This window comes from Macadamia integrifolia, chromosome 11 (assembly GCF_013358625.1).
Source record: "Macadamia integrifolia cultivar HAES 741 chromosome 11, SCU_Mint_v3, whole genome shotgun sequence".
Lineage (NCBI taxonomy): Eukaryota > Viridiplantae > Streptophyta > Magnoliopsida > Proteales > Proteaceae > Macadamia > Macadamia integrifolia.
Window position 1 is genome coordinate 33,020,141 of NC_056567.1, and position 27,417 is coordinate 33,047,557.

The following is a 27,417-nucleotide window of genomic DNA, read 5'->3' on the forward strand; positions in this document are numbered from 1 at the left end:
ACTACTAAACTAAAACTTTTTACTCACTTGAGAAACAAAAAAATCCTGCCATACCCAAGATCCTATCAGCAGTCAGTGAAGTGGCCGTTAGTGTCCTAGAATAGCTTGGATTGAAAAGATATTGCTCTTATGTAGATTTAATTGAAGGCGTTCTTAATTGGAACCATAATCCAAAGTTTTGGCCCTTGATAAATCAAGCCATGAAAATGAAATCACCCATATAATGTCTTCAGAAGAAATTTTATATCTAAATCCACGCAGACATGAACTGCCTTAGAGTTGAATATGATTATTTCAAAAAGGAACACCAAGGATTGAAGCTTAGGGGCTTTCCTGTATCACAGGGTAGATACTAGATACTTAGCGGTTTGATGTCAGAAGATCAAATTGACTCTTGTTGAATCAGTTTGGGAAAATTCTATTGTTTCACATGCTCAGTAAGTTGACAAATGGTGAACATATTTCCCAACTGAGGCTTCGCCGGGATATTACAGTTTAGCTTGAAAGTTGCATTCTTTGCTTGAGTGTAATTTTTGTTTTGTTTTATTTTATTTATTTATTTTTGTGTGTGTGTGTGTGTGGAATGTGCTTATGGTCAGTTCATCCATTTGTTGATCAATAAAATCATCGAGTGTGTGCGTGTGTGTGGAATGTGCTTATGGTCAGTTCTTCCATTTGTTGATCAATAAAATCATCGATTTATTATTTAAATTGTTAACTATTTGACTAGGATGATTGAGGAAGTTCTCACATCAAGGTTTTAGCTTCAGTATCAGGAGATTTTGCTCCTTTTCAATGATAGTAAATTTCATGGGGAATTTTGATTCTTCATAATATTTCACATGGTGGAGAGGAAAAAAATGTTGAAGCTGAAAAAGAAATACATATTTCTTTGTAGTTCACATATAATTTAGGCACTTTCAAGTTGAGCAATCCCAAGAAATCAGAAATTTGTAGTGCTTATTAACACTTCATTGTTTTTTCGGCAGAAAGGATGTAAAGCTGGTAATATATCTTAATTTGTATAGTGTTTTTAGTGTATGTCTTTCTCTAATTGTTATGAGGTTACTAACCCTTTTGATTTCCCAGACCTTTGCACATATGCGTACAAACATGGAATGTGGCTGTGGTAAAAAGATGGGCGGAAGTTGCATCCAAAGAGGAGATTGCTGAAGCAATTGATGTACCAAGTCCTTCTGGAACTGCCCTCTGTATGGCAGCTTCTCTAAAGAAGGATCATGAAACAGGTAAAACTAGATTAGCAGAATGCTGTTTTAGCTAAATATTGTTGGGTGTGTAGACATCTTTGTTACCATTACTATCAGCAACAGCAGCAGCAACCTCTACTAATGATGATTATACTCATCTCTATGGCCGTTCTAAAATTTCTTGAGACTTGAACAACAATCCTTATTCTTTTCAAGCTAATACTACTTGCTTTGACTGATTGCTAATAACTCCCATGTACATTCTTTTGGTTGACCAGAAAAAATAGTCTTATGTTGAATGTGGATGACTATCTTGATCAGTCAGTATATAACGCACATTGATTAGAAGTAGTAGTAATAAAATAAAATGTATAGAGGGTCTCTATGGTTATTGTGGATGCTTGTCTTTACCATTATCAACAGTATTTTATAGACTGTTATATACAGAGGATGTCTCGCTGTAGTAATCTCTGATTGTTTACTGACTCTTCAATATGCATGTTGGGTTTTTTTCTGCCATGGTAAGTGAAAACTAATTAGTTATACAGGTGGTCTTTCTGGTTGCTACTAAAAAACTGCCACATTTTGCGGTTTTCCAAAAGGATGAGACAAAATCTGTTGTCTTTTGTTGCTTTGTATACAATTTTAGAGAAATAAAAGCCCATGCTATTGATATGCTAAAACATATCCACATATCATTTCAGTTCAGTATAAATTTTCTAAGAACCAAAACACTGGGGCTGACTTTGTGAAATGTATAGGTTTAGCAATTGAAATTGTACATAAGGGCCAAAAGGAGGCAGACTTGGCATGTCAATGCATCAAACCCTTGCTTACGTGTGTATTGGAGATTGGTCTATAAGAGGAATATTAATGTAACAAAGAAAAGGAAGAATATGTATTGTTAGATAATGCATTTCAGATAGGGGTTGTTTGCCATGGGTTTTGGGTCCTGTTTGCATTGTTGACTTTCATTAGACTATATTTTTGCTTTTCTCTGGCATCCTAGATCCTCCTAGCTTGGCTTCAGTGAAATGTTTTAGTAATCCATGTCTACTAGAAAAAGAACTGAATCTTGCAAGCTTCATAGCCTTTTGATCTCACCGTTGAAAAGGATGGCTTCAATCGAAATTTCTCTTATTTTTCAATTGTAAGCTTCTACCATAACATGCTAAATTTCCATGAACCTTCCCGAAAAAATTGGTATCCATGATTAATCGGATGGAATTTATCAATATTTCACCATTTTATGTAATTTCTTTATTTTATTTAGTATATTTTCCTGAATTTTTCTTTTTGGGTTACTGTTGCACTGTATGCTTGTTGAGAACTATGGTCATGTTTGGGGAAGCTTTGCAGACTTTCTTCATGAGGTAAAGGAGGCTGGGATCCTTCTAGAAAGAATGTGGTTATTAGAGGTAGAGAAACCAAATTTGCTGCCCATTCCTTTTGCATTAGAAGGCAGTTGCAGGAAAAAGGTGGCAAGAAAAGCATAGTGAATCAATGACATCATTATGGCCAGGAGAAGATTTTCAGCAAGAAGTTTTATATTTTTCACAACCAGGAGGAAATTACAATGGCTAGCGATATCCTGTTTCAAGTCTGTTTTGAGAGCAATAAAATGACTGAGCAGTGCTTGGCGTGGTAATCTAGTGTTGTGTTCCTCCTATTTGAATGATTGAAATTTCAAGTTTTCAGACCATATGAACTTGAAATTTATATACTATACGGTGGTTTGTAATTGCCTATTGGAGGGCAAGGATCCATGTCGCTGACCCCATCTAGCTGAGATCTTCCTATCTTACTGGGCTGTGCCTCTTTCCTCTTGTTCTCAATTTTCTTTTCTCATCACTCATCTTTCCACCTCTTCCTCCCACCTCTTCCTTTTTTTGTCTATTTTGTTTTGTTTGGATCCATGTAGCCGACCCCATTAAGTTGGGATAAGGCTGGGTTTGTTGTTTTTATGGTGGTTTGATTGAGAAAGCACAAACTGAACACTGTATCAGTTCAGGGTGATTACTTTTTACCATCTTCTTAGATAATTTTTCGAAGGAGAATTCATATTGATTTGCATTTTATGAATAGTTTTTAAAACGCAGAAAGCATCATCAGTATCTAAATTTAGAAAGAACATGTTAAGCTTCGTGGCCCCTCTAAAATTTTTATTTGCAGCTAATAATTTCCTTTTTATTTTTGTTTAGATTTGTTTGGTAGCTTGGTATGGGTGTTGTAGATTGATGGAGGTTAAAGAGGAGAAAGAACCAGCAACTGCCAGTCCTGAAGCCCCATCGAGACAGCCCATATTTGGATGGACCAGCATTAAAGTCCATCAAGCCAGTTTTAGAAGCCCCTTGTGGCTCATGTCTTGGCCCAATTAATGGTTTGGGCCATTAAGGGGGATTTTGAAGTTATTAATAAAAAGAGAGGCTGTACAGGCCCCCACGATTTTTGTTTTAAGAGAAAACCTTGACTTTGCTTGTTGCTGTGAGAGACAATCATGGTGAGAGACATATGGTTAGTGAGAGACTGACCAAGGCCATAGGCGAGCGGCCTTGGTCATATCCCCCTTCTTCTTCTTAGTTTCTCTTTTGTTAAACCTGAAACAAGTTTCCAGTAGTGAGATATTGAGCCATCAATCCGCTGCTGTTGCTACTGTTTGTTAATTGAATGGCACTCCATTGATTGACCCACAACAGCTGGTGATTGAATACTTCTACAACCCTGTGGCACAGCTGGCTTGGCCTTTTACTGTAGTCAACTTCAAGTCCATACGATCGAGTTTTGGCCAGCAGTTTCATCTCCAACTTTGAGGGTGCAGTACTTTCACTGATCTACTCCTTTGGTAAGACTTTCAGCACTATCTAATGCCTGGTTTGTGCTGTTGGCTGTAAGTTACTTGTTTACTCACCAGTTTCTATTTTCTACTTTGGGCTGTTGTACCACATCCACTCATTGGCCCTGGCTGATTTTTTGAAGTCATATAGAGTATGCCAGCCCTCCTCTCAATATTACTATGGCTGCAACTGAGGCTTCCAGCAGCTGGCACTGCTGCTTTATTGTTTTAGCAACTAGTTTCTATTTTGGAGCTTGAACATGTTACCTATTTGACAGAAAACTGTCTTTTACTTTTGACCTTCTGTAACTGTCATCCAACCATTGAATCATGATCATCTTTGGAAGAGTTAATGCTTTTGCTGTGTTCATTTATTGACCTAATTTTAGGTCTAACCTAAGCCCTGTTTCTATATATATATATGCTGTATAACAGTACTTGACAGTCCTACCTGTGGGTTAGAATCTGAAACCTCTATGTAGGCTCTGCTGGCCTTGTATAGAGAGGATGCTTTTCAGGGTTTTTCTCTCTGTTTTTAAATCTTACAATTAAGGAATAGGTTGTCAGCTTCAAATTTAGTGTTGAAATGGTGATTGTTTGAACTCTGCTTTTGTGGGGGAGAGGATAATTGTTTACTGTCCATTGCATCCTAGGGACATCTTTCTAAAATGTTCACATTTTCACTTTGTTAAAAGTTAAATCCTTGGTGACATATTATAACCATAGTTGTCACGGCGTCAAATCGATCCAAGGCAGTGGAGGGGTGGCTAATCGATTTGGCGATTCATCGCCCGTTATGGCGTTGCCATGGTGGTCAAATCGCCCATGTGTTATTTTTTATTTTCCCTATTTTCTAAAGTTATTGAGCATGCTACAAACCTACAATATATACCCTATAACATATAAAACCAACATTAAGCAACATTAACATTAAGTATATAAGTTGTAAAGATATAAACACTTTATAAAACAGAGTATATAAGATTATTATTAACCAATAATACACTTTATAAAATAGAGTATATAAGATTATTAGTTAACCAATAACATTAACTAATTCTATATTTCTATTTATGCTGTTATGAAACATAGAAGAAGGAACAGAGAAGGAGGAGAAAGAGAAGCAAAGAAGAAGAAGAATCAAAATTGAGAAGCAGAAGACGAAGGAGGAGAGAACTGAGAAGGAGCGAGATGAGATGAAGGAACAGAGAAGGAGAAGAACTGAAGAAGAAGAAGGAGAAAGAGAATCAGAGAAGAAGAAGAATCAGAAGCAGAAGACGAAGGAGGAGGAGAGAAGGAGAGAAGGAGAGAAGAAGCAACAGAGAAGGTAAAGAACTGAAGAACGAGAAAGAGAAGCAGAGAAGAAGAAGAATTAAAAGAAGAAGACGAAGAAGGAGGAGAGGAGAGAAGAAGAGAAGAAGGAACAGAGAAGGAGAAGAATTGAAGAAGAAGGAGAGAGAAGTAGAGAAGAAGAAGGATCAAAAGCAGAAGACGAAGAAGGAGGAGAGAAGGGGAGAAGAAGAGAAGAGAACTAGACGTGGCAGAGAAGGAGGAGAGAAGGAATGAAGAAGAAGAAGAAGAAAGAGATTCAGAGAAGAAGAAGATGAAGAAGATGAAGAAGATGAAGATGATGAAGAAGGAGAAGGAGAAAGACGTCGCAGGCATAGTTATGGTGTCGCCTAGGCGGCGATTTGGTGTCTTGGCGGAAAAAGTTCATAGCAGTGCTACGATTTACGTGACTCACAAATGGTGGTTGCCATTGGCTAATAGGCGCTGCCATGGACGCTAGGTCACGCCTGATTCACTAGGCGGTCGATTTTTTGTAAAATGCAGGGTGATTTTGATAGGGGCTATGTTGATTTTTGATGATTTGATATTGCTTAATGTTGCTTTTATATGTTATAGGGTATATATTGTAGGCTTGTAGCATGTTAAATAACTTTAGAAAATAGGGGAAATAAAAAAGTAGCATACTAAATAACTTTAGAAAATAGGGAAAATAAAAAATGACACATAGGCGATTTGACCGCCATGACAATGCCATAATGGGCGATTCATCGCCAAATCAATTAGCCACTCCTCCACCGACTTGGATTGATGACGTCGTGACAACTTTGGTCGTAGGCCCTTACCTTGCTCTTGCTGCCAGAGAAGGAGAAGGACGCCACTCGCAGGCGGAAGGCTTCGAGGCTTCAGAGAATCTATTTGAGAAATTGAGACAACTAGCCGACTGTTCGTCAAGGGTTTTGTTCTTTTTAATCTTTTCTATTTCACGCCTAATAAAAATATAAGAAAGAGAATATTCAATATTGTTAATAAAAAAAAAAAAAAAAAAAAAAAAACCAATACAAAAAAGCGATCGCCTAGCATATTAGACGTGCAATGGCATCCATGGCGACCGCCATTTGTGGCTTCCATAAATCGTAGCACTGCCATGCCTTGGTATTTCCTCCAAGGCGCCAAATCGCCTCCTAGGCGACACCATGACAACTATGATGATAACTAGAACTAAGTAGTCGAGTGTGCTTAGGCGAGACTAGTACAAGGATGATGACCTTCTAGGAAGTCCCTGTGTTGAACCCCTTTTAAGTTTTATTGAGAAGAAAGGATACAGTATTATTGGTTTATTTGTATTCATTAAAGTGAATTATGGCTTCCCGTTCCCTGAGTAGGAGATAACTCCTCCCATTTATCAGAAATAGGGGGAATCTATGTCACACTGCCCATCTCTTGGATAAATGATGTAGGAAGATTGATGAAAAGAGTTGGTTAACAACGGGTAGTTTAATACTCCTTTTGTGAATTTGACATATGAGCTTTGGTGTCTTTTTTTTTGGGGGGGGGGGTGGGGGAGTATCTGCTAGATTTGCTTGGGTTACTTGAGTGCATATATCTTGCTTGATTTGAGGGCCAATAATATCATGAAGACGTTATGGTTGGATATGCATTTCCTTGTTTTGTACTTCAATAGTAACTGTATCTTACTATCTTATTGTCATGACTTGATGACTACTTTACTGGTGGATGACTAGAGGGAAGGATCCCCTGGTAGTCCTTGCGTACATATATTCTAGAAATTAAGTTCTTACCATCCAGTCACTTTTTTCTCCATCACAAATTGGATCCATACCTTCCAGATTTGTTTAGTTACCTCACTAAAGGAGATAGAGAAAAGGAAAGAAGTGATGCAGATATGGCTGCTCTTACCTGGTTGGACCAGCATGACCGGCTTTGGAAGCCAAGAGCCAAGAAGTACCGGTCCAGCCTAGGGTTTTGGTCCAATAAGGGTTGGAAATAAAATTAGTAGTTACTTAGTATTTTATTTTATGCCTTTTATTTTTCAGATTTGAATGTAGGAGTTAGGATTTATTTCCTTTGCATTAGTTTCCTTTTATGGTTATTTCCTAGTTTAGGCTAGATACTATCTTAGTAGAGTTGCAAATTTCATGTCTTTATTTTCTATATATTGGCTGTAGTTGATGGACATGAGAGAATGATTTGAATGATGAATTAATTATTTTGAGTAGAAGTTGGTAGTTATGCTTGGTCGTGAATTTCTTCCCCTCCCCTGTGTGATTCTTCCCTTCTTCCCTAAGGCCCTCCATCAACTTGGTATCAGAGCCAAAGGATCCCCATCCATTCCCCTTCTATCTCTCTTCTTCCATTCCCATTCCCATTCCCATTCCCATTCCCTGTTCTAGTTCTTATGGAGACTGAGAAATCCAAAAAAGAAAAAAAAATTGAACTCTTTCCCCCACTGACTCCTTTTCCCTACCAAAATCTCAATTGAACCCTCTCCTCTTTTGGGGGTCTACCAAAAAAGAAAAAAAGAAAAAAAAGAAGAGTCGACCCTCTCTATCTCACCGCCTCCTCTTTCCCTTTACCACTTCAATTGGTTCCTCTCCTTCCTTGTTTTAGGGTTCTAGCGGAAAAAAAAAGAAAGAAAAAACAGCAGAAGAGGTGACAGAACCAGAAGAAAAAAAAAACCAGCGCAGAAGAAGAAAGAAAAGAAGGAGACAAGAAAAAGAAGAGAAGTCGGGAAGAGAGAGAGATAAAAGAGACCCATACTTATTCCCCACTTTTCTGCAAGTCCTCTCCATTCGACTTCCATCGAAGCCACGCCTACTCCCTCTTCGGCAGTAGTTTCAGTCTGCAAGAAGATTAGCACACATTGGTTCCTGGTTTCTGTCGGACTTCCTGGAGTACCGTTACTGGTTTCCTTGACTCCTACTACTGTCCATCGCTGGTTCTTGAGTTGGCGGAATAGAGTCCTTGAAGGTTTCTTCGTCCACCTCCAAGAAAGAAGCCCTTGTCGGTAATCAAAATCCCAGTACCGAAGCTCTATTTCTCATCTACTTTCTTTAAACTTCTATTTCCCCACTTTACCCCTCACTTTATACTTTATTTTCTTTTGTCCCTATTTATTCTTGTTTTCCACTCTACCCCTTACTACATGCGTGGTGTTTACCTTGTGATTCTATTTGATAATCCTTATAATTACAACCTTGCCACTCAAAGGATTTCACTTTAATTACAAGTTTCCCATCCTTATCATAAACTTCATATATTTACTGTTCTGCCATTACCTGTGAGTATCACTTGCTTATCTCCACCGTGGTAGCCAATAGTGAAGTTGTTCAACAGCTGAACTCCTATAAGGGAGAAACTGATGCAAAATTTGAAGCTATTATGAGAATGATGGAATCAATGCAAGCTTCTATTGATCGTTTGGTGGCAATAGATAAAGGAAAGAGTTCCATCCAGTCTGGGGATTCTTCCAACACCACTCCACAGGATCCGTCACTACCATCACCACCGCTACCACATCATACACCACCACCACCTCCTCCACCACCATATGGTATTGGTAGATATGATGATGGAGCAGAACGGGCAGCAATGTTGAATGTCCTTGATTTTTATAGAGACAACAATCCAGAACTGTACCTTGATTGGATTCACAGCTTGGAGATATTCTTCAGATGGTATAGGTTGACTGAGGCCCGAAAGATCCTATTTGTAGAGGCTAAATTGAAAGGCATGGCCCAAGTCTGGTGGGTCAAGCAACAGCAACAGATCCGAACCCGAGGCATTGGTTTAGTCAGTACTTGGGCTGAAATGCATGAAGTCATGAACTGGAGATTCTTACCTTCTGATTACAAGCAACGCATGCATCTCAGGTTTGCACAGTTGAAATAGGAGAATTTGACTGTTGAAGAATATGTTGCGAGATTTTATTATTTGGCCACTCGTTCTGATTTTGAGTGGGATGATGAAGTATTAGTGGCACAATTTCACAATGGTTTGCACCCTCAACTTAGTGCTGCCCTTGCATTTAGTCGACTGCCTATTATGGACGACGCCGTGCAAGTAGTGTATCATGTTGAGGAAAGTCTGAAACGCCCATACAATCGGAGAAATTTTGTAAATATTTTTCCTCGAGGTACTAGTTCCATCTTGCAATAGCCTCCTACCCAAGAAAGGTCATCTAGCAAACCACATGCTAGTGCTACATCTATGGCCTCTTCACAACCTAGTCGGTCGTATTCTCCACGTCAACATGTTTCTGAAATATCATCTTCACGGCCTACTCGTCCATATTCACCCCCTCGGCGTGGTTCAGATTAACCTTCTGATGCAACAAAATTTACAGTTCGATGCTACTCATGCCATGGATTTGGACATATCAATGCTCAATGTTCCAGCCATTTGGTTGCTTTTATTGATTAGGATTCTCCTATATCATATATTCCCGAAGAGCAACTTGGTTCTGATAGCTGATTTAAGAGAAGAGTGTGCGCCAGGTGAAGACAATGAAAGCTCTCAGCGATGAAGACCAACATCCTTTTTATGTCATTCGTCATGTGTTGACCACCCAGAAAGCCACTGACAATGAAGATTGGTACCGTTGTAGTATTTTTCAGACTTGTGTGAAGTGCAATGATCAGTTGTTAACCTTGGTCATTGATGGAGGTAGTTGCACTAATGTTGTCTCTGAAGACGCTGTTCATAAGCTGGGATTGAAGACAGAGCCACATTCAAATCTCTACAAGGTTGCTTGTGAACCAACACTAATCTCAAAATCACAGATAAGTGTTTGGTCACATATTCTATTGGTGGATTTAAGGATACAGTCCACTGTGACGTCCTCCCTCTGAAGGTGTGCCATATTCTTCTTGGTCGACCTTGGTTGTTTGATAAGAAAGTACACATTGTGGCTATGCCAATACCTATGCTTTCAAGCATGCCAACAAAACTATGAAGTTTCATCTTGCCAAAGATCTCCCTGAAATTAAGCTCAAGAAGATGGGGGGATCGTTCCTCATTCATCATATTCCTTCAGACGGTCTCTTCGGTCCTTTTCCTAACGGAGTTGAGTTCTTTTCAAAGGAGGAGAGTTGATGCAGATACGGCTGCCCTTACCTGGTTGGACCAGCATGGTCGGCTTTGGAAGCCAAGAGCCAAGAAGAACCGGTCCAGCCCAGGGTTTTGGTCCAACAAGGGTTGGAAATAAAATTAGTAATTACTTAGTATTTTATTTCATGCCTTTTATTTTCTAGATTTGAATGTAGGAGTTAGGATTTATTTCCTTTGCATTAGTTTTCTTTTATGTTTATTTCCTAGTTTAGGCTAGATACTATGTTTGTAGAGCTGCTAATTTCATGTCTTTATTTTCTATATATTGGCTGTAGTTGATGGACATGAGAGAATGATTTGAATGATGAATTAATTATTTTGGGTGAAGTGGTGGTTATGGTTGGTCGTGTGAATTTTCTCCCCTTCCGTGTGTGATTCTTCCCTTCTTCCCTAAGGCCCTCTATCAAGAAGACTCAAAAGAAATTCGAGAACTTGAATAGGGCCCTTTGATTATTCTGATATGGAGTGCTAAAGTGTGAGTACAATGTTGAACTCACAAGCAATTTAATGGTCAAAGGCTAATCTGTGGAAAACTGGTACTCGGCTTTCTGTTGCAGTTGTTTGAAATTTTCTTTTATCCCTCTTCTGCTGGTTAGTCACGTCCCCTTGATATCTTAGATCTTGACAGAGGGCAACTTGGTCAAGCATTTCTAATGGAAGGTATTGCTAACAGCAATCAGGAAATGTGGTAATGATTGTATGATAAATATTTGGGAGCTGAAGATACAACAGTCACATGGTCTTCTATGCGTTTGAGATCCCTGGAATTTGACTTGTGCTTTATCTCTCAATAGCTGGAATGGCTGCATGAGCCTTCCACATGGCAATATTACAACAACTACAACAACAAAGATTTTTCCCAACTAAATGGGTTTGGCTACATGGATCCGCGATAGTGGGAGATAAAAAGCAAAAGAAAGAAAGGGGAAAAGAAAAAGAAAGAACATAGCAAAGCAACTTCAATATGTGGAAATAATAATCAAATTGCTCCCTGTCAAGTAAAAAAAATTCCTTTGCTACTGATGTAGGAGATACTTTACACCATTGCATGTATAAATACATGACGAGGAAGTAAGAATATGCTTGTTTGGCAAGAAATAATGAGAAAAGAAAAAAAGAGATCTTTTGTGTCTTTTTCTTGTCTTATTTGTTTTTCTTTAATTCTCTTGCCAAACAAACATAGCCCAAGGATTTTCTTTTTCTTTCCATGACTTGCTTGCTTTGCTTCAATTCTTTGTGTTTCATCTACTTTCCTAACTAAGTTTCCTGTTTGAAATTTATTTAATTTGTGTTCCTTATAGAGGGTAGAGAATTGGTAAGAATATTGCTTGCTGCTGGGGCTGATCCAACTGCCCAAGTTGCCCAGGAACCACAACATGGGCGAACAGCTTTGCATATAGCTGCTATTGCTAATGATGTTGAGTTAGTCAAGGTAAGACAAATGACTTCCTGGTCTTATGTTCCAACATGCTTTTATGTACCTTGAGAAGAACGAAAGAACGTTTATTGTGGACCTCTCTTTACTTCAGTCTAACCAACTTTTGTCCATTATTTATTTATTTATTTATTTTTTGGTCGAGTAGATTATTCTTGATGCTGGAGTTGATGTGAACATAAGGAATGAGCATAATACTACACCTCTTCATGTTGCACTGGCCAGAGGTGCTAAATTATGTGTTGGGTTGCTTTTGTCTTTTGGAGCAGATTGTAATTTACAGGTATATCAGTTTTTTGACTATGATTACCCCATAGGTTCTTCAAGTTTTTGTTTCTTATTCCTCTCTGGATCCATACTGTTATAAGTTGATGGGGAAATTTAAGTGGTTGTACGGTACCTTCTATCATGGCCTTCAAGATTATTACTCCATGTTGTCATTTTAATTAGTAAGTTCATTTTTACTCAATGGGACTATATTGGAGCATCATGTTAGTTGTTTGTTGTTTTATTTCTAAACATCAGTCTGCTGCTGATCATCAAGGGTTTTCATAAATTTTTTTGTTGTTAGAGCCCCTTCACTTCTAGTCATTGCTGTTGGGGCAGGTGCCCTATTGGTGTTGCCTTGATTTCCCCCCTCCAATTCCTAGGGCTTTCTAGACGCCGTGACAACGCGTAGGATTCCAGGCGTCCTTTGCTGGAAGGGATCCTTGGTCTCCTTGATTTCTCCCCTCCAAGGCCTAGGGCCGTCTAGACACCGTGACAACTAAGCTTCTGGAATTTGTTAGGCACTACTATCTTGAAATTTATGACTGCCTTCTCCCAGTTACCTTCTTGTTGGGATTCTAAAACATTGTACGAAGAAGAAAATGAATTTTGGAGTAGGATTGGAATATAATGGTGAATGTTTCATTTTAATACATGTGGTATGATATAGATCTCATAAAAAGGGCATACCCAGTCATAGTTGTCAAGGCGTCGCACTGCATATCGCCTAGTGTTTTGGCACTTATTTATGCCAAATGATGTGTTTTGGCACTTATTTATGCCAAATATCATTTAAGTAATGTACTTAAGATATTATTCATAAATAAGCAAATACTCCCTATTTGAATCCAATAAAAATAATTTAAAAATCAAATTCCAAAAGGATAAAAAGTCAACCCCCCAGTCCAAGAAGAAAAACTGGATTTTAGTTATAGGGGTGATTTTCAACTTTTAAATGCTGGAGTTTTTCTCAATTATGAAAATTTTATAAATTCTATCATGTTAAAACATTGCTAAAAACCAAAAGTCTAGTAAAATAATTTTTTGTTTTGATATCCATAAAATTATTTTCATTCAGGCGATTTTAACAGCATTCGCGCACTTAAAAATAAGTTTGACCAGAGCATAACTTTGTTATTACAACTTAGATTTAAGTAATCTTAGACTTGTTGGAAAGCTGGTTTTATATTATAACTGATACAAAAAATCTCATGTAAAAATAATATCATTTGACCAGTCAAACTTGTTATAGAACCAGAGCATTTCTCTAAATCTTGATTTTTTATAACTTAATATGACTTAATGTTAATTTTTTATGATTTAATATGGCTAAATGTTGATTTTTAATGACTTGATGTTTTTTAATCTTGATTTTTTATGATACAAGGTATATATAGCTTACTAAATAATGTTAGAAAATAGGAAAAATAAAAAATAACAATTGGTCGCTTTATTTGCCTCAAGGCGGGCGCCTTCTCGCCTAAGCGCTTAGACAACCCTCTACTGCCTTGGTTCGCCTTAGCTCCGTGACAATTATGGACCCAGTGCATGAGGCTCCTGCCATTATGGGTTCTGGGGATGGTCATAATGTACACAGCTTAACCCCGCTTCGCAAAGAGGATGTTTCGTTACACGGACCTGGAAGCAACCTTACCGTTGTGCTAAGGTCCACATAGCTCTCATGAAGGTAATAAAATCTCAACATCTGAAATGGGTGAATATCCCTTGAGAAGGAGCTATATACTTTTCCTTACATGCCATATGCGATTGAAAAATTAGCAGGTCTTGAGGATTAATGTAGGGTTTGAGTTGCCTCAATTGGCTAAAGTGAATTTTCAGGATACCTGAACTAAGTCGCAGCTGCAAGAGCTTTGATTATTTTTTTTTCCTGTTTTAGGGTTCATGTAAACGTTCTCTGGTTAAGTGGCAACTTAAGGGTAAAAATTTTCCTCTAGCTGGGGTGAGTTTAGGTTCTGTTGTATTAGGGTTTGCAGTATAGGAGAAGATAGGCTCCATGGTAATGCATCTGATGGGTTCAATCTATGTTACCTTAACACTTCAAATTGAGCCATACCTATGCTTGATACTTAAGCACATAAGAATGCAAGAAATGGAATCTTTGCTGCACCTTGTATCCTTTCCCATGTCAGGGTAACATAGAGTTTAATCTAGGACAGCTGTGATTAGTGGATACCGTGGAATTAGAGAGGAGGAAAAGAATAAATGAATAGACTGAGTTTCAGTTACTTGATTGTACTACAACTAGTTGGACTAGACTTGAGTTGTATTTTTTTTTCTTTTCTGGAGGTGAATGTAAAATTAATTAAGAGAAAAAACAGAGTACAATGATAGAGCCCATAGGCAAGGTCAATAGTGGGGAACCCTATCTAAACACCAAAACAGCTAAAAATGATGATGCATAAAAAACTAGGGGAGGGGTAAACAATTGAACAAGGATGATACACCAACAGCTGGGGTGGGGCAGAAACATCAATAAAATGACGATACATAAGAAATTCAGGGATGTGGCAAAAACATCAAAAAGTCGGGGATGGCGGAGAAATGAGATGAAGGTCCCAACTAGAGGCAAGATGCCTATTTGTTAACGTGTTTGGGCTCTTTGAACAAATTATAAGAAGTTTATTTCTGATCTCAAAAGTGATGGCTTCCATATCTGTTATATAGTATGTGAGGAGGAGGTCCATCTTTTTTTATTTCTTTCCCACCAAATATGATGAATGACAGCACTAAAGGCAAGCTTACCTATAATGACAGAGATTGACTTACCATTGGAATTTTTTAAATTCCACTTCAATTCTATCTGAAAGGGAAGGATAGTTCAATGGTGTGGCCAGCACTTACTAAAAACCTTCTAGACAGAGCGAAAAAAAAAAGGAGAAGAAAAGAATAGGTGGTCCACATTTTCTTGGAAGTTCCAACATAGACAACAATTAGGTATAGAAAGGTTTCTCTTGAGGAACTTCTGCGTAGGGAGAGAGTGTGTCAGTGCACGCCAAACAGTAAAACTATGTCTAGGAATATTAGAACTTAACCATACAATCCTATGCCAAGGGCCTTTTGAGATTTTGATCTAATCAAATTCCAGGCAGATTGGAGACTTGAGTTCTATTAGTTAGCAGTTTTGCGTGGAAACTCCTTAAAGAACCAACGAGGCATATAGATTATACCTCCATGCATGGAGTATAGAAAAACCTGACAGTGAAATCCTTTAGAAACACCACTAGACAATGAGTTTTGAGGTGCTTCGTTATTTACAATGTTTAAAGTATTGGTATCGGGTATCGTATGGGAAGAGTGATTTTAAGAGAGATTGAAATGTATCAGAAACATGAAAGGACACTACAGATATGTATGGGAATGGTCAAAAAACGTATGGAAATGCTTAGGATATATAGAAAATACAGTTTAGAAGCATATAACAATATAAATTAGTAATACGTAAAATCTTTTAGGTTTTGTATTGGTACCATATCGTATCGGTACCTTAAAGATATGACACATATTGGCAGGTACTTAAAAAAGGCATACCCAGTGCAGGAGGCTCCCCCACTGCGGGGTCTAGGGAGGGTCATAATGTATGCAGCCTTACCCCCCTGTTTTGTGGACTGACTTGAAACTGTGACTACTTGGTCACAATGGAGCAACTTTATTGTTGCACCAAGGCCCACCCTCATATGGAAGGATACTTAAAGCCTTGTATTTTTACATATGGTTTCCTTTCATCTTATGAAAGCTGTTGTAAAAGTTTATGTGGAAGGATATTAGATTTTGTTTAGCTTTTGTATTCTCTTATTGCCTAGTAACTTTGTGCTTTTGGTGCTGATAAAGAAAGGGGCAAATTTTCCTTTATACCGTGTATCATGATAAGCTTCTCAGGACCATCAACTATTTTGAGCCACATGGACAGTTGGTTTTCGCCAACAGACATTGGATTGGCTGTACAATTTATGGATTAGCCATGTGTCAAATTTTTTATTTAAATTCAATCAAGTACCGACCCATTTATGACCATGCATCCTTGGCTTTTTTCAGCCGTCTGTTTATGTCCATGCGACCTTATAGTCCCTAGGTTTTCAAAGCTCTATTTGCCACTTGACGAACTCCATTTGAGCTGAAACTTGACATGTACCTAGAGTTCTTCCTGTCCATTTGGGGCCCATACAATCTTCCATGTGGCAGGTATTTGGGCTGTCATGATAAACTTATCAGGATGGGCTGTATTGGATAACTTTGCACAACATAAAATAGCCGAACAAAAGACCAAATAAAATAGGACCTATCCAACACAAATGAACCTGACCAGATGAGGGAATTACCAAATTACCTCGAAAACTTAGACTCAGGGAAATCAAATATAGGAAAACTAAAAGCCATTGTCTACCTTTTTACCACATCTGCACGTGCTCTTCGACAAGGCACAGTAAGGTAGATACACACATGGATGCAAGGACAGCGCACAATAAGCTGGTTGTAATGCCATTGATGTCCAAAGTTGGTGCTGCAAGACATCTGGCCTTGCTTTTCATGTTCTTATCATCAACCTTTCTCATTTCTTTAGTTTCCAACAGCTATTACATTGTTCCTTCAGATCATAGATTTTAATTGGCTGCCTTAGCGGTATGATTTTCTTCTTCTTCTTCTTCTTCTTCTTTTTTTTTTAGTGTGTTTGCGTGTTCTCTCTCTCTCTCTCTCTCTCTCTCTCTCTCCTGCATTTAGTTGAAGTAGACGTCTTTTTAACATTTGCTTATGTAAGGCCTTTGTTTATCATGGACAGGATGATGAAGGTGACAATGCTTTTCATATAGCAGCTGAATCGGCAAAAATGATACGTGAAAACCTTGAATGGATCGTTGTCATGTTGAGTTATCAAGGTGCTGCTGTTGAAGCAAGAAATCACAGGCAAGTACCAGCTACTTGGAATGCTGACCTCATTTAATTTCTTGGTGTTTCTCATTAGGTTTCAGCATTTCTTAATTGTCTCAATCTAGAGTTCTATTCATTTTGAACACTTGAAATAAGATTAGTGATGACTAGTACTGTATTGTAAGTAATTTAATGATTCTATGGGAGTAGTGGTCGGACATTACGTGACTTCTTAGAAGCCCTGCCTCGAGAATGGATTTCAGAAGATCTGATAGAAGCACTTGCAAATAAGGGAATTCATCTGTCTCCTACAATGTGAGTAAAAAATGGCTGTTTTCTTACATTTCTATTGGTGAATGATTCTTTGATGTATTTCTTTGATATGAAACTATTATGTGCACCTTAAAATGTTTCACCTTTCTAATCATGAAGACATTCAATTCTTAATTTTTATTTTTGGTGGTGGTAGATATGAGGTAGGCGATTGGGTGAAATTCAAAAGAAGTGTGGAGACTCCTACATATGGGTGGCAAGGTGCAAGACATAAGAGCGTTGGTTTTGTGCAGAGTGTTGAGGACAGGGATAATCTAATTGTATCATTTTGCTCCGGCGAAGCTCGTGTCTTGGCAAGTGAGGTCATAAAAGTGATACCCTTGGACAGGGGACAGCACGTGAAACTTAAAGCTGATGTCACAGAACCAAGGTCTGATGCTCTATAGTTGCTAACTTGCTATTGAAGCGTTAAGCTGAATCTTCTGGCTTTGATTTATTTCTTTGCATTATTTCTGTTGGTTTCCTAGCATTTGTTTTTGTCAACTTGTGTTGTTGTATACATGTTAACTGTTGGAGTCTTCTTAGCATCGATGCCAAGATAGCAAGTTAGTTTCCACCCTTCGATCTTTTGGTTGCTTATGTTGACCTGATCAGATATATGGTTGTTATAAATACTTATGTCAGCTTTCGTACGTAATTAGTTAGTTATTTATTTGTGTCAAAATACATCGTATATCATTTTTTCAAAATCTTTTGGGTAAGAAGGATTACAATATTCCTTCAATGATCAAAGTAGTAGAACTTTTTTTTGCTAAAGGGATTGTCTGAATGACACCTCTGTCAGCGTATTTAGAACATGTAATCTTCTTTTGATTGTCCCATGTTTTATTCCCGAAATTTCTTGAAGTCAAGGATAAAAAGGGGATTTGAAAATAATTAAAAAATATATTTATGTCATTGTCTCGCTTACTTTTCAAGTTTTTATGTGAAATGACAGAATTTTATCCTCACTAAAAGAAGTGTGTTATTCTATAAGGTTATAAAAATAAGTTTACAAATTATTTGACACCTTAAGAGGTGTCAATTAGAAAATCCCTTTGCTAAAATACATAAATTAAATCAACATTGGGGCAAGTTAGCTTCTTAGTAGCTCTTCAAAATTCAGTGTCGTTCAAAATCGATGTGCAGTTGCCTTGGCTTACATTATAGTATGACATTTTCGCATAATTTGTCATATTCTCTCTAGTGCAGTAAGCCCCGTTCTTTTGAATGAATGGTGGGAAATATTGTTGTACAAAAAGGAGAAAGAGGATTTAGTCCCTAGGTTTTCAAAGCTCATTAACACATCGCATGGAGGCTTATAATTGAGTCAATATGTTGTACCCTTAGTTGCTTCATTGATAAATGGGCATCAGGCTGATTTTTGAGTAGGAACCTTGAAGACCAAAAACTCTTTTATCTCTAGTGTATGGCCATAAGTTGACTGACACCCATGAAAAACTACTAATTAAAAGATGATCCTGTTCTCAGGTATGGATTGCGTGGTCAATCACGTGACAGCATTGGAACAGTTCTTTGTGTTGACGATGATGGGATTCTACGTGTTGGTTTTCCTGGAGCATCTCGAGGATGGAAAGCTGATCCTGCTGAAATGGAAAGAGTTGAAGAATTCAAGGTTGGTGATTGGGTACGTATTCGGCCATCTCTGACATCTGCAAAGCATGGATTGGGAGCTGTAACTCCGGGGAGCATTGGTATAGTTTATTGTATTAGACCAGATAATAGTTTGTTGTTGGAACTTAGTTATCTTCCAAGTCCATGGCATTGTGAACCAGAGGAGGTTGAACCCGTGGAACCATTCAGGGTAAGGGGATGTTCAATTTGTTCTTAACTTTGAGTAGAGTTGGTCTCTCTCTCTCTCTCTCTCTCTCTCTCTTTCTCTCTCTCCTTTTGTTGTTATTTATTTTTGTTTTTGTCTATTTATACAGATTGGTGATAGAGTATGTGTGAAGCGATCTGTTGCAGAGCCTAGATATGCTTGGGGCGGTGAGACACATCATAGTGTGGGAAAAATAACTGAGATTGAGAGCGATGGTCTACTGATCATTGAAATACCAAATCGGCCCATTCCATGGCAAGCAGATCCTGCTGACATGGAAAAGGTGGAGGACTTCAAGGTAGAATCTATTTTCGGTACTGATACACAAAGAAGTAATTATGATGTAATAAATGTTTTTTTGCCCTTATAATACATTTTGTTTTTCTATGAGCAGGTTGGAGACTGGGTGCGAGTGAAGGCTTCAGTATCCTCTCCCAAATACGGATGGGAGGATGTTACAAGAAATGGTGTTGGAATAATCCATAGCTTGGAGGAGGATGGTGATATGGGTGTTGCCTTCTGCTTCAGAAGCAAGCCTTTCCCCTGTTCTGTGACTGACGTGGAGAAGGTGCAGCCTTTTCAAGTAGGAGAAGAGATTCATATGATGCCATCTATTACTCAGCCACGGCTTGGATGGTCAAATGAAACTCCAGCTACCATTGGAAAGATTGCAAGGATTGACATGGATGGGACTTTGAATGTAAGATGCCGTCTTCTCTTCATTTCCTTTTTTTTTCTTCTCTTCATTTCCTTTATTGTGCCTATGTTTAGTTGTTGTGATGTCAACCATATTGGGTTTGCTTCTAATTGGGCAGTGGCTTTTGTTTATCTATGCAGGTTAGAGTAGCTGGCAGAGAGAGCTTATGGAGAGTTGCTCCCGGAGATGCAGAAAGGCTTCCAGGTTTTGAAGTTGGTGACTGGGTTCGTTCAAAACAAAGTCTTGGAACTAGACCCAGTTATGATTGGAACAGTATTGGTAAAGATAGCTTTGCTGTAGTGCATAGTATACAGGACAGTGGCTATTTAGAGCTGGCATGTTGTTTCCGGAAAGGAAGGTGGAATACCCACTATACAGATGTTGAAAAGGTTCCCGGCTTTAGAGTTGGTCAGCATGTCCGATTCCGTGCTGGACTTGTTGACCCAAGGTGGGGATGGAGAGGTGCTTCACCTGATTCAAGAGGGGTTATAACAGGAGTGCATGCTGATGGAGAAGTGAGGGTTGCATTCTTTGGTTTATCAGGGTTGTGGAGAGGAGATCCTGCAGATCTTGCGGTAGAGGAAATATTTGAGGTTGGAGAGTGGGTTAAACTAAAAGATGATGCAAGTGGGTGGAAATCCCTTAGACCTGGGAACATTGGAATTGTTCAAGGCTTAGGGTACGAAGGAGATGCATGGGATGGAAGTGTTATTGTTGGTTTTTGTGGGGAGCAGGAAAGGTGGGTGGGGCCAGCTTCTGACCTCAAAAGAGTGGATAGGCTTTTGGTGGGGCAACGCTTGAAGGTTAAGCTATCTGTGAAGCAGCCAAGATTCGGGTGGTCGGGCCACAGTCATGCTAGCGTGGGGACCATATCAGCTATAGATGCAGATGGAAAGCTGAGAATATATACACCTGTTGGGTCAAAGGCTTGGATGCTGGATCCATCAGAGGTGGAGAAGGTGGAGGAAGAGGAATTATGCATAGGAGACTGGGTAAGAGTAAGGTCATCTGTAACAACGCCAACATACCAGTGGGGAGAGGTGAACCCTGTGAGTATTGGAGTGGTGCACAGAATGGAGGCTGGGGAACTTTGGGTAGCATTCTGTTTCATGGAGAGACTTTGGGTATGCAAAGCATGTGAGATGGAGAGGGTGAGACCATTCAAGGTTGGAGACACAGTTAGAATCAGAGGAGGATTGGTGACCCCGAGGTGGGGATGGGGTATGGAGACACATGCAAGCAAGGGTGAAGTGGTTGGTGTTGATGCAAATGGGAAGCTGAGGATCAAGTTCCAATGGAGAGAAGGGAGGCTCTGGATTGGAGATCCTGCTGATATTGTCCTTGATGAGGAGGGTTTACTAGCACCATTGGCATGCCATAGCAGCAACTCTTGATTCTCTGATTCTTGTGTTCCTAATGGTGTTTGTAAACTATTGGTTCCAGAGCTGTGTTTTTGGTGTCTCAGCTCGTGGCAGGTGACTGGATTTGTTTGATCAAATTTACTCGAGGCTTCACTTCTCAGAGGGTGCGGTAGGGGACTCGAGGATAAAATTCATTATTGTTGCCAAAGATAAAAAGGAGCAGTTGAGGAGAACAGTTGGCTAGTCTTCTTGTTCTTCATTCAATTTACATAAGAGCAGCAGCCAAGAGAGAGCAGCAGCAGTGGTGGGGTGGGGGGAGGGGGCATTTGTATTTATTTCATAGTTGTAGCGCTTAGGTGAGCTTTTTAAATATCTATGGTCATGTAATATTCTTATAGCCTGTACAAATTAACCTACGATCTTTCAAGTAGGCCACTTTTTGAGGCTTTCAAAATTGTTCTCCTTTTATCATAAGAAAGTCCCACAGGGCTAAGGTTTTTTTCTTTACCAACTCGTTTGAGGGTATTTCATTAAAGTTACATTCTAAGTTTTGAAATATGACTAATCTAGACTATTTATTATCTACCAAATGATTAATATTATCACATCATTATTCCACGTGGTATAATTAGAACCTCGTTCAAATAAGTCTTTGCCCATCTGATAACCAACTCTAAGAAATAGTTTTTTTTTTTTTTGATAAAACTCTTAAGAAATAGTTGAAAGAAAAAGATTTGGAAATCGTTGAAAGTAGACAAAAAGTTCAAGGTAAGATCAATGAGAATTCATTCATCGCGGCAGGTTCAATGCAGGAAAACTCTCTTTTGAGCGGCAGGTTCAATGCAGGAAAACTCTCCTTCTGAATTTATGCTGGGAGTTTTACAACTCGATGGAGACATAACAATTCAAGATTTAAAAAGGTAATAAATCGGATTAGGAATTGGCTCATTTCATCTTGAAATTGGCCAACACAGATCCTGATTCACCCGTTTCGCATCAGAATATTCATGTCAAGATTTCCTTAAATCGGTGGGTTATCAGATCAAATGATCGATTCTAGGGTTCTGACCTATTCCAAATCAATCTGAATCAGAATCGGCAGGGACCGATTCAGTCACCGATGCCTGTTATTAAAACCTTGCGTGACATATGGTTTTTGAATGGGCATATAGTTTCCTCAAATTTTGGGGTGCAACATTTTTTTTTTTTTGTGAACACTTTTGTCTTTTGGGTTTTTTTTTCGAAGATGGTTTCATACTGTTAAAGCGAATATTTCAGTTGGGATGATTTCCAGAAGCATATTAAATAAAATTCTTGTCCAATATATCTCCATTACCATGAGACCATGGGCTTTTGGTTTCACCTTGTTGAATTGAGCTAACTTTTGCATAAGCTCCTCTCTAATATGTAAGGTTTGCTACAGGTGTATCCCGTTTAGGTGGAGAGATCCGAAGGATAGTGGTGATGCCATCTGTCAAAAGATTGTCGAGGTGCTTATGATCAACTCAGCTAGTGGACCAGGTCTTTTATTTCCAAAGGTATGATGATGTGACATTTTCATTAATATTGTTGTGGCTGTTTCATATCTCCTTCTACTGTAATTTGTTCTTGTTGTCTTAGGTTTTTTCTGTCTTCTCCCCAAAATAATGCTGGTCATAAAGGTTATTGTGGTTGTGGCACTGCAAAAAATAATTTTAATTGTTGAATTTTATTTTTCCTGAAGTGATTTAGGTATTTTCTATGCTCATATTGTGGTCATTGTGGTCATGAATGCTATATTTTGTTCTTAGTGGGCCATCATAGCATTTGATTCTTTCATGTGTTGGAGTTGTAAACCAAGATGTATGCAATGGCTCTGGCAAATTGTTACGCTTTAAAACTTCTGATTGCTCTGTTTTGCTTGGTGATACTCGATGAAATTTGCAAATGAACAATAAGTAGGTTTTGGAAAAAGAGCTTACCTTGTGGTACGTTTACAAATACATTACCCCTTGGTATGGTGAGATATTGCTGTAAAAAGTCTTTCTGTGTCAAGGTTAACAGTATGAAAGTAAGAGTCTTCACTCTGTTGAACCTTGATATTTATTCACCAATTTAATCCTGTAGTTTCTGTCATAGTAGTTTTATCTTAGTTTATTTTATTTATTTTCTCCTTAATGGTTAACATCTGATGGGTGGCCTGTTTACCTTCAGTATCTATGCCTTTAAGAGCTGTTCTAACAGGTCATTTAGTCGGCCACTTTTGCCTTTTTGTATTTATCTAGATTATAAATATGTTTTCCTTGCTGCTTTAAACACCATATATCCTGCCAAAAAAAATTTATATTCATGGCCTCACCTCAAATGGATTCCTTGATGGATCTCTAACGATCTCAGTTCCCCTTCATAAACTAATCCCATAACTGAAAATCTCTTGAAAGGTGGTGTTATTGTATAGTTGCAGTAATTTTTTCCTGGTGGATTCCTCTTTCACCGTTTTCCTTTAATTAATCTGTCTTTAAGCTTCATCTAAAGAGCAGAAAATTTTTTAGGCTTCTAATGGACTGGGAGATTCAGAAAAACCACAAGATCTCTCAGCCTGATATATGTTGAGTTGTTGACTACCTCCTCAACCCAAATGTGGCTCCCAATTGGTGATATGTTCATTGAATCCACGAGATCTTTGACCATTCTAATGATTTGAGCTAACTTCTGAGGCCCTTTACCATGGGATGAAAACTGAGAACCACTGAATGTTCTCTGAGCATCAATTTATGGATCTCTAAGTAGGGAGGTGGTTTTTGAGACTAATGTAAAATAGCCTTAATTTCAGTCACAATGTGGCTTCCTACTTTTTGAAGGGAAATTAGTCAATGGCAGTACTGCATCAATGAGGCGTGCCAGCATTGCTTGCTTAGGTTTGAAAAAGTAAAATCACTTTGAAGTCACCACCACCCTTGTTTATGTTGACTTCAGTTCATTCAATATTCTCTCTTTGCAGGGAGGATGGGAGGATGATGAGACTGTTGAGGAGGCAGCAGAACGAGAAGCTTTAGAAGAAGCTGGTGTGCGAGGGCAGTTAATGGTGAAAAATCAGTACTTCTGTTTCATACACAGTTCTTAAATTTTGGATATTATCTTTGGTCAGGTAATATTCTTATAGCCTATACAAATTAACCTACGATCTTTCAAGTAAGCCACTTTTTGAGGCTTTCAAAATTGTTCTCCTTTTATCGTAATAAGAAAGTCCCACAGGGCTAGGTCTAGTTTAATTTAGCAAACTTAAGTAAAAAGAAAAAGTAAAACAGGCTTCTATATTGATTGAGTTAGCCATCTTTATCTACTCCCGTTCGAGAATAATACTCCCGATCGAGAATAAGTTTGGTATACACGCGGTACCTTTCTTCTTCCCAATTGTCAAAAAAAGGTTTAAGAAGATAAGATGGAGAGAGAGAGAAAGATAGTTGAGTGAAAATAGGATTTGAGTTCTACGAGGACTCTGTCACTTTTTACCTTCGTAGATTAATTTCATCCAAAGACTCATTCTTATTAGATAATTATCATATTTAAAGAAATACAATATTTACTAACAAATAGCAATACTCTCACGTTTTCCCAGGACTCTAGTTCCCTAATTAATTACTAACCCATGATATCTCATAATCTTATGTAACTTCCCTAACTACTCTCCCCTCTAATTTCCCACTAATTTCCCAGGACTCTAGTTCCCTACTTAATTGCTAACCCATGATATCTCATAATCTTATGTAACTTCCCTAACTACTCTTCCCTCTAATATAGCTAACAAACATTTAATAATAATCCTCATTAACATAGTAACTTATCTCATACATCCATGCACTACAGCACTAATACCGTCACCTCATCCATAATTAAAGGAGAAGTTGCACCATGCTCGTTGCGAGAATCACGCATGTAACAAAGTTCCTGCCAAACAAGGATCAGTTTTACTGTTTAGAAATAAGATATATCCCAAATCAAATGGATATTCAAGAGAACTATAAGTAACGCTTCAAATAAAATTTTTGAACTCTTGTTCTTGGATGAGAAATCTGCAGAAAGTAACAAATAAGGAACAACTGAACTGTTCTGTTCTAGAGGAAAAAAAAAAAGAAAAAGAAAAGCAATTGAACTGAAACACTTTCTTTCAAGGGCAACAACTAGCTCATGATATAGTTTCCTCTCTAATCCAATCCATTAATTAATACGAAAAGTAGAAGAAGCCGGCGGCAGAACCATGCGTCGGCAAACAGGACAACTGGAGCGACGTCTAAGCCATTTGGTGATGCAAGAAGTGTGAAACCGATGATGACAGAGAAGCTTCTTTATCACAGCTTTATCCTTCAATGCCTTCAGACATATCACACATTTTAAGTTTTCTTCTTCCTCTTCTTTGTCGTCGTCGTCCACGTCTTCGTTGCCGTTGCCGTCGACGTCAGGCTGCGATTGCGAACCAAAATTATTAGAAGTCTCCAACATGGCGATTAATTTCTCTCCATTCGCCACAACTCTACGTAATCTCCGATTTAATCTCACAATGCCATATTGTATCCTATTCATATTTAACATTTTTGGCAGTCTTGAGAAGGGGAGTAGACGGCCTTCATAGAAATAAAAGTACTTGACGAACCCTCGCATTATAGATAGACAGGGGAACCACAACCAGAACCAGAAGATTCAAGAAGGCGATCACAAACTGAGAGGGTGTTCGCTTCGTTCCTTCGTTTCCCTTCTTTTTCCGATTCTCTCAGCTTTTAAAGCAGAGGAGTTTCTAATTAGTCGGTAGTTTCCTTTTTTATCTCTTTACTTTTCTGTTAAGTTAATAAGGAGTGTAGTTTCCTTTTTTAATCTCCTCCTTTTTTTAAGAAAAGATGTCAATCGGTTCAATTTGGTTTTTCGGTTTGATTTAGGACATAATGTGTATAAACTAAAATCATATAACAATCACTTGATTTTATTTGAGTTCGAAATCGAACTCAATTGATTCGATTTTATTTGATTTCGTTTGGTTAATACATCATCTTGGTAATTTGGTTCATATTTCACTTAAAAGTAAAAATAATTTACTGAAACAAATAAAATTGAGCAGGAAATGAAGGAGAAGAAGAAGAACTATAAATCAAAGGCCGTTTGATAACACTCTGGGAGAATGTTTCTGGTGTTCTTCTATTATGCGGGAATGCAAATATAACAGAAATATGTTTGGCACGTTTGGTTCATTTTTGTATTCTCCCGGAATGAACCAATGAAAAAGAATGACTAAAGAATACATTGCGAGAATACCAAAATGTTACTTTTCTATTATTCTATTGACTTAAAAGAACAAAAACCATTCAAAACCCCACAACCCATTTACTGCAACTCACGATTAAAAATCCCCAAATCCGCCGCTTCCTTGCAACAAGTTCTCTCTCTCTCGGTCACCGCTTCCCTGCAACAGTCTCTCTCTCTCTCTCTCTCTCTCTCTCTCTCTCTCTCTCTCTCTCTCTCTCTCTCTCTCTCTCTCTCTCTCTCTCTCTCTCTCTCTCTCTCTCTCTCTCTCTCATTGATGACCGAGATCGACTTATGGTAAAAGAGTTTGATTTTTGTTCTATTTTGGCGGGTGCGATGTATGAGTGATGGCTCGAGATCCTGATGGCATGGTGAGGCGAGCGGTGGCCAGGAGAAGCTTAATGAAAGAGAGACTCGCAGAGAGTTGCTTTTTCTTCTTCCTTTAGAGAGAGAGAGAACCTCAGCTCATGGCCAAAACGGTGGGGAAAAAGCATAAGCCCCTCAATCCAACTAAAAACACATTATGACTAGGGGGCAGACAAAGTAAGGTAATGGGTTCTTGTTTTTGAACCGATCTGGATGTCCAATTCATCACATGCCATTGCTTCAGAATAGAAGAACGCACATACAGGGGTCTGTGAGAATCTTATTGATACTTCTCAAAATTTAAATAATTTAGATTTTAGAACCTGAACTTTTGTTTTCCTTTTCAAGTTTTAATACAACACTACTAAGTAAAAACAACTTACACTACTAAAAAAAAAAAAGAGAATGACGATTGTTGAAAATGGAGCCACTTTAAAATAAATTATGAATACCCTCTTTTATCCTGAACTTTAAGAACTTCTGAGAACATGATAAAGGTACTGATAAAAAGATTACACGTTCTAAA

General features: G+C 38.3%; 3 protein-coding genes across 4 annotated transcripts in view; 2 read left to right on the forward strand and 1 right to left on the reverse strand.

The window, feature by feature from the left end:
- The window catches only part of LOC122093819 (E3 ubiquitin-protein ligase KEG), a 39,700-nt gene extending 17,935 nt beyond the window's left edge, over positions 1–21,765 (forward strand). For both annotated transcript variants that reach the window (XM_042664317.1, XM_042664318.1), the window contains exons 7-16: positions 1,090–1,247; positions 11,760–11,890; positions 12,042–12,176; positions 16,956–17,080; positions 17,255–17,359; positions 17,514–17,747; positions 18,848–19,181; positions 19,306–19,494; positions 19,591–19,896; positions 20,034–21,765. In XM_042664317.1, the coding sequence (XP_042520251.1) occupies positions 1,090–1,247; positions 11,760–11,890; positions 12,042–12,176; positions 16,956–17,080; positions 17,255–17,359; positions 17,514–17,747; positions 18,848–19,181; positions 19,306–19,494; positions 19,591–19,896; positions 20,034–21,287 (2,971 nt within the window). In that variant the 3' untranslated portion in view covers positions 21,288–21,765. The remainder of the gene's footprint in view (positions 1–1,089; positions 1,248–11,759; positions 11,891–12,041; positions 12,177–16,955; positions 17,081–17,254; positions 17,360–17,513; positions 17,748–18,847; positions 19,182–19,305; positions 19,495–19,590; positions 19,897–20,033) is intronic.
- Positions 21,766–22,094: 329 nt separating this feature from the next.
- Positions 22,095–24,357, forward strand: LOC122093112 (nudix hydrolase 16, mitochondrial-like). Its single transcript, XM_042663359.1, has 3 exons — positions 22,095–22,174; positions 22,678–22,792; positions 24,235–24,357. Exons 1-3 carry the CDS (start codon positions 22,095–22,097, stop codon positions 24,355–24,357), a joined length of 318 nt encoding a protein of 105 aa, XP_042519293.1.
- Positions 24,358–25,451: 1,094 nt separating this feature from the next.
- Positions 25,452–25,814, reverse strand: LOC122093113 (probable E3 ubiquitin-protein ligase ATL45). Its single transcript, XM_042663360.1, has one exon. It carries the CDS (start codon positions 25,812–25,814, stop codon positions 25,452–25,454), a length of 363 nt encoding a protein of 120 aa, XP_042519294.1.
- Positions 25,815–27,417: the final 1,603 nt, after the last annotated feature.

Bases quoted from the DNA above. Each gene is read 5' to 3' on its own strand.
- LOC122093113 (XM_042663360.1), bottom strand. From the start codon at position 25,814: ATGAATAGGATACAATATGGCATTGTGAGATTAAATCGGAGATTACGT.
- LOC122093112 (XM_042663359.1), top strand. From the start codon at position 22,095: ATGCAGGAAAACTCTCCTTCTGAATTTATGCTGGGAGTTTTACAACTC. The intron at 22,175-22,677 runs GTAATAAATCGG...GGTTTGCTACAG, and splicing joins ACAATTCAAGATTTAAAAAG to GTGTATCCCGTTTAGGTGGA. The intron at 22,793-24,234 runs GTATGATGATGT...CTCTCTTTGCAG, and splicing joins CAGGTCTTTTATTTCCAAAG to GGAGGATGGGAGGATGATGA.